General features: G+C 41.4%; 1 protein-coding gene across 1 annotated transcript; it reads left to right on the top strand.

Annotated features, from left to right (window-relative positions):
- The first annotated feature begins 51 nt into the window (after window positions 1-51).
- Window positions 52-5,069, top strand: EXOC8 (exocyst complex component 8). The gene has a single exon (XM_056113632.1). The coding sequence runs from the start codon at window positions 147-149 to the stop codon at window positions 2,328-2,330; it is 2,184 nt and encodes a 727-aa protein (XP_055969607.1). The 5' UTR covers window positions 52-146; the 3' UTR covers window positions 2,331-5,069.
- Window positions 5,070-7,050: the final 1,981 nt, after the last annotated feature.

Genomic DNA, 7,050 nt, shown 5'->3' with positions numbered 1-7,050 from the left:
CTGCAGTCCCGGCAGGCGCGCAGGCGCGCTCGTCTTTTCCAGCCTGCTTCCTCAACTCTGGATCTTAGCCGGGATTCGGTGAGCTTCCGTAGCGGCGGCACGGGCGGCGGCGATAGTGACAGGGACTGCTTCATACCCGAATTAGGATGGCGATGACGATGTCGGACAGCGGGGCGAACCGCCTGCGGCGGCAGTTAGAATCCGGAGGCTTTGAGGCGCGATTGTACGTGAAGCAGCTCTCACAGCAGTCTGACGGGGACCGGGACCTGCAGGAACACCGGCAACGCATCCAAGCGCTAGCGGAGGAGACCGCGCAGAATCTGAAGCGCAACGTCTACCAAAACTATCGGCAGTTTATAGAGACGGCCCGCGAGATCTCCTACTTGGAGAGCGAGATGTATCAGCTCAGCCATTTGCTGACCGAGCAGAAGAGTAGCCTGGAGAGCATCCCGCTTACGCTGTTGCCAGCTGCCGCCGCCGCCGTCGCCGCGGGGGCCGCCGCGGCCTCTGGAGGGGAGGAAGGAGGAGGTGGTGCTGGGGGTCGAGACCACCGTCGGAGCCAGGCCGGCTTTTTCCCGTCCCCGGGTGTCGCCTCCCGCGACAGTTCCGGTCCCGGCGAAGAAGGAAAGCAGCGTACTCTCACCACCTTGCTTGAGAAGGTGGAAGGCTGTAGGCACCTGCTGGAGACGCCGGGACAATACTTGGTGTACAACGGAGACCTGGTGGAGTACGAGGCCGACCACATGGCCCAGCTGCAGCGAGTGCACGGCTTTCTTATGAATGACTGCTTGCTGGTGGCCACCTGGCTGCCACAGCGGCGGGGGATGTATCGGTACAACGCCCTCTATCCATTAGATGGTTTGGCAGTGGTCAATGTCAAGGACAACCCACCCATGAAGGACATGTTCAAGCTGCTCATGTTTCCTGAAAGCCGTATCTTTCAGGCAGAAAATGCTAAAATCAAACGCGAATGGCTGGAAGTTTTGGAGGAAACTAAAAGGGCCCTTAGTGAGAAACGAAGAAGGGAGCAGGAGGAGGCGGCGGCCCCTCGAGCGCCACCCCAGGTGACTGTTAAGACCAGTAATCCATTTGAGGAAGAAGAAGATGAGCCGGCTGTTCCTGAGGTAGAAGAAGAGAAGGTGGACCTCTCCATGGAATGGATCCAAGAGTTGCCTGAAGACCTGGATGTGTGTATTGCCCAGAGGGACTTTGAAGGGGCAGTCGACCTGCTGGATAAGTTGAACCATTATCTGGAAGATAAGCCCAGTCCACCCCCTGTGAAAGAACTAAGGGCTAAAGTGGATGAGCGTGTCCGACAGCTCACAGAAGTTCTAGTTTTTGAGCTTTCCCCAGATCGTTCTCTCAGAGGTGGTCCCAAGGCAACTCGAAGGGCAGTTTCTCAGCTCATACGCCTTGGCCAGTGCACGAAGGCTTGTGAGCTATTTTTGAGAAATAGAGCAGCAGCCGTACACACTGCTATCCGTCAGCTTCGAATTGAAGGTGCCACTTTGCTCTACATTCATAAGTTGTGTCATGTCTTCTTTACTAGCCTGCTTGAGACTGCACGGGAATTTGAGACCGATTTTGCAGGCACTGACAGTGGATGCTACTCTGCCTTTGTGGTCTGGGCAAGATCAGCCATGGGCATGTTTGTAGACGCATTTAGCAAGCAAGTGTTTGATAGTAAGGAAAGTCTCTCTACAGCTGCTGAATGTGTAAAAGTGGCAAAAGAGCATTGTCAGCAGTTGGGTGATATTGGACTAGACCTCACCTTCATCATCCACGCCCTTCTGGTGAAAGACATCCAAGGGGCTTTGCACAGTTACAAAGAAATCATAATTGAAGCCACTAAACATCGTAATTCTGAGGAAATGTGGAGGAGGATGAACTTGATGACTCCAGAAGCCCTGGGTAAACTTAAAGAAGAGATGAAGAGCTGTGGGGTGAGTAATTTTGAGCAATATACAGGGGATGACTGCTGGGTGAACCTAAGTTATACAGTGGTTGCTTTCACCAAGCAGACTATGGGCTTCTTGGAAGAGGCACTGAAGCTGTATTTCCCAGAGTTACACATGGTACTTCTGGAAAGTCTGGTAGAAATCATTTTGGTTGCTGTTCAACATGTGGATTATAGTCTTCGGTGTGAACAGGATCCAGAGAAGAAAGCTTTTATTAGACAGAATGCATCCTTTCTCTATGAAACAGTCCTCCCTGTGGTTGAGAAAAGGTTTGAAGAAGGTGTGGGGAAACCTGCAAAGCAACTCCAAGATCTGAGGAATGCATCTAGACTTATTCGTGTAAATCCTGAGAGTACAATGTCAGTGGTCTGATGCTTGGACTGTGTGTGTGTGTGTGTGTGTGTGTGTGTGTGTGTGTGTGTTTATATTAAGTTGCATTAGCATATTCTTTATAGTTTCACACACAGTGTACTTAAAGTTACCCTCTCCGAAATCCAAAATGAAGAAAAAGCTTATATTGAGGCCAAACAATTTTGAAACTTTTTTTTTAAGTTATGCTGTCTGTAATGAATGTATTGTCACACTATAGCATTTCAGCTTATTGCAGAGTCCTAATGTAGTTTTTCTCAGTATATATTGTGTAAGAGAGCAGTAACTTTTAATACAAGATACATTGTGGAAAGTGTCCCAATTACTCAAATGCTAGGTTTCTTAACACCATATAAAATACCTTGTTTCATTACATTTCACCACTTTGAAATGTAACAATTTGCGAAAAGAATGTAAAAAGTTGGTCTTAGAATTTAATTTAGTCAAAAACATTCCTTTTGAAACAGCTAATGTGTGAACTCCAATACTTCCATCCTTTTAAAATAAGAAGGGAACCTCAGCAATAGAACTGTGCATAGGGTGTTTGCCTTGCACATAGCTGACTGAGGTTCAATCGCCGGCATCCCGAATGGTCCTATGAGCACTACCAGAACAGAGTGCAGAACCATAGTAACCCCTGAGCATTGCCGGATCTGACCCAAAAACTGTAATTTTTTAAAAAAAAAAATAAGCTTTCATAAAAACAGTACTATAAACTTAATAGCTAGAATAGCTTATTACTTAAGCTGAGAGCAGCTAATACTGGATTTAGGATTGTTTAAATTTACCATTTGGGACTGGTAAATTTTTCAGGCTATTCCTCAATTGTGTGAATTTCTATCTGGAACTTTGTCATATTTTTTGTTGTTTTGGGGCTATACCAACAATGCTCAAGAGTTCCTCCTGGCTCTCCACTCAGGAATAACTCCTCATGGTGCTGGGCGACCATATAGGATGTAGGGGATCAAACCCAGGAAGGAAAGGGCCCTATCCACTATACTATCTCTCCAGCCCCTGTCATGTTTTAATGATTTTTTTTAAATGGGACACGTAGGATCTGGCAAAGCCAGTGATTTTAGCTGTCCTCTTCCACTTTTGGTATAAATTAAATAGTGGCTCAATTCGGAATGAGAGCCAAATAGGAGAAAAGTATGTATTAAGATTTCAGGGTATGGGAGAATGGGAAATTAGAAAAATCATATGCAACCCCCATCCTATTTTCATTCTTGATTCCTTTGAACAGGGATTTATTTGAGGGTTGGTTTTAATTTATTTGAGGGTTGGGGTGGGTGGTGGGAGGTTGTAACAAAGTAGAGAACAGAAAATTGAAATATGTCCCTAACACAGAACATGATCCTTTGACAACTGCTAAAATGCTCTGCATTGTTATTGTTTTAGACTTTATTTTTCTTGTTTTGTTTTTTTAGAAGTGCATAAAGCACTTACTATTTAGTAAAATTAAAGAAATGTGGGCTTCCCAAGAGTTTTAAAACTGTTGCTTCTATTTGTATTGATTATATACTTTGAAGGAAATTGTGTTCACCAAGGTCTATTTTCCCCTTATTATTTCTAGTTGTGATTTTTGTTCAGAAGTGCCATTTCTGATCCTCATGGCTTCAAGATTGCTTCTTTTATCTGAAAAAAAATAGTGGTATTAAGACTGAGAAAATGATGTAAAACATAAAATAACTTCTTAGTGGCTTAGGGTTTGTAAAGCTACTTGATTAACATATGTCCTGGTGAACCCTTTTGTTTTTATTTACATGTAGTTAAAAGGTTAAAATTATCAAAGCTACAGATTGACTATTTTTTTTTTTTTCACAAACTTTGGTTTTCTGTGTAACAACCTCAACCTCAAATTGATGGTACAAAAGCAGTTAAGAGTTTTGTCTTTAAGATCACTGGAAACTTGAATTTGATAAAAAAAAAATTTTTTTTTGCTACTTTTTTGCCGATTAGTGTTTTAAAGTATGTTGTATTAAATGTATTTGTATTTGTATTTGTAAATACATAATTCTGGGTTCTTGAAATCAAAACAAGACATGAAGTGTATACTCATATTTAAAGTGTATACTCATATTTAAATGTTTGCTGTTTCATAATATCTTTTTAATACTGGAACTGTAGACATTTTTTCTCTTAAATTTTGTGTGTTCCTTAATCAGATTATAGCTGAATACACTTTTGGTGAATCAGTCTGTGAGGAAGTCAATTTAAAAATCACCAATATTATTAATGTATTTTAATGCCAAGATGGCAATTATCACTACCTTCCTCAAAAAAGATTCAGTTTTTTCCCTCTAATTCTTGTTTCATTAAACTCCAAGTTCTAAAACTTGAATGCTATTAGAAATTGTCCAGAAATATATTGCATATTTAATGTACCACTTAGGAGTTAATTGCCTTTTCTTACTTGCTGCAAACAACACTATTGTTTGAGCTTGAAATCACAGACTTGATTTAATTGCTGATGAAAAACTACACCCTGTGGAATTAAGTCTTTTTTGATTAAAGCCTCATTTCACTTATGTGCTGAATACTCACTTATTTTTTTATTTAAAATACTACCTATAGTTATCAGCACTTATATTTTGCAACTCATATGCCTATGACAGAATTTTGGACTTGACGTATAGTATAAAAAATAGTATATGTATATTGCTTATTGATATGCTGTGACATGAGAGTCTGAAATGTTTTGTCAAAATAAAGCTTAAAATTTTTTACACTGGATAAAACTGATATGTTTTATTTCTTTTTAATAAGAATTTACTCTTCTGTATTCTTGTTATTGAAATAGTTTGAAAAGTATTGGGTTGTTTTTGTTTCATTTAGGACTGATATGAAGTTGTTAGTTGACTGGTATGTGTTCTGCTATCAGAATTGAGAATAAATCAGATCTTTTTATACTATCTGAAATGTTTTTCATACTATCTGAAATGTGAATTTTCTCCATAAAGTAGGATTTATATCTTTTATGCCTCTTAATGAAAATATGATTTAGTACATATAACCGAGGCCAGTAGAATTAAAAAATACAAGATTATATTTTGTCAGCTTTGGGATCACACCTGTCAGTGCTCATGGCTTACTCCTGAATCAGTGCTCAGGGATCATTTCTGGAGGAAATCGGGGGGGGACAATTTAAGTGCCAGAGATCAGTCCCAGGCTGGCCTATGCGAGGTAAGTGCCCAATCCACTGTACTCTCTGTCCAGCCCCAGGGATCTGTTTTTTTTTTTTTGTGGGGGGGGGGCACACCTGGTGGTACTCAGGGCTACTCCTGGCTTCTTGCTAGGGATCACTCCTGGTGGTGGGCTCAGAAGACTATATGAGGTGCCAGACATAGAACCCAGGTCTGCGACATGCAAGGCAAATTACCTACCCACTAGCCCCAGGATCTGTTTTTTAAAAGCAGTTTGTGGATACTGGGAGAACTGTCACATAGCTGGTTTAAAGATATTTATTACCGACCAGGGATGTGAACCTAAGTTAGAGTTCCTGCTACATATGTGTGAGATTCTGCATTCCCTCTCTGGCACCACAAATAAAAATAAAGTGTGTGACTCCTAGTAAGCAGTACTACAAGCAAGTGAAAGGGATGAAGGTGGGGGTCAAGTATTGAGTTCAAGGCCTCAAATTTACTAATGTGGGTGGGCAGGACAATACTGACAATTTTCTTAGGTTTTTAAAAATGTTTTTTTTTAAATTTTCTGATCGCTTCTCTCAAAGTTTCTTAGCAACAAACAAACTTTTCTGAGTTAGAAACTAATTTCCACATCAAGAATTTATGAAAGTATCTATGCTGATGGGAAGAACTGGCCCTATCTTTCATAGGGCTAATGAGTGAATAATTGTGAAGGTAAAAATATGAAAGTACTGAATATGGTTGTGGAAAGGCTAAGGAGGAAGATGAGAGAGTATCAGGCTGCCAAAGGAGAAATGAAAAAAGGATGTCTAATATGGTCATCAGGCTTGGGAGAATTAATGTGTCCACAATGTTTTTAAAATTCTTAGATCAAAAAGGGGGTGGCAAAAAATGATTTTTAAAAATGAAAAGATTACATGCATACTTTGTAAATGAAGGGGGGCAAATGTGTTAACAGTACTGTGGGGAATCTGAGAAGAAAGAGTTGTGTTTCTTATAGAGCCTGAAAAATCTTAATGGTTTTTTCCTCTCTCCTTCACTACTTTCCACTCTCTTCCTTCTCGCTCTTTTTTTTCAATAAATATTACACAATCCACCAGGATAAAAATGAGCGTGTGAGTGTGAGCGCACGCACATGGCTGGGCCAGAGAGACAGTAAAGAGGATAGGGCACGTGCCTTGCTCGAGGCTGACCTGGGTTTGATCCTCAGCATTCCATATACCATACGCTGACGTCCCCAACCACTGCCAAGAGTAATTCCTAAGTGCAGAGCCAAGAATAAGCACTGAGCACCACTGGGTGTGTCCCCCCTCAAAAAAAAAAAAGTGTGGGGGTCACAACCACTTGGGGGTTGCTCCTACTCAGGGGACCATGTAGTACTGGGAACTAAACCTGGAGCCCTGCAAGTAGAGCTATCTCCATCCATTGAACTATCTCCAGACCCTTAAACATCTTTTTTTTCTTCCTAAGAGTGACCTGCACCCAAACTCCAGTGTCCTTTCCAAGAAAACTTCTTAGACATATTGAGAGGTGGCAGATTTATGTTCCCCAATATGTACAAACAAATGAACACACAT

This window comes from Sorex fumeus, unplaced genomic scaffold, assembly GCF_029834395.1.
Source record: "Sorex fumeus unplaced genomic scaffold, SorFum_2.1 ptg000021l, whole genome shotgun sequence".
Lineage (NCBI taxonomy): Eukaryota > Metazoa > Chordata > Mammalia > Eulipotyphla > Soricidae > Sorex > Sorex fumeus.
This window is presented reverse-complemented; position numbering and strand designations above follow the sequence as displayed.

Excerpts from the sequence above, each read along its gene's own strand:
- EXOC8 (XM_056113632.1), top strand. The coding sequence starts at position 147 with ATGGCGATGACGATGTCGGACAGCGGGGCGAACCGCCTGCGGCGGCAG.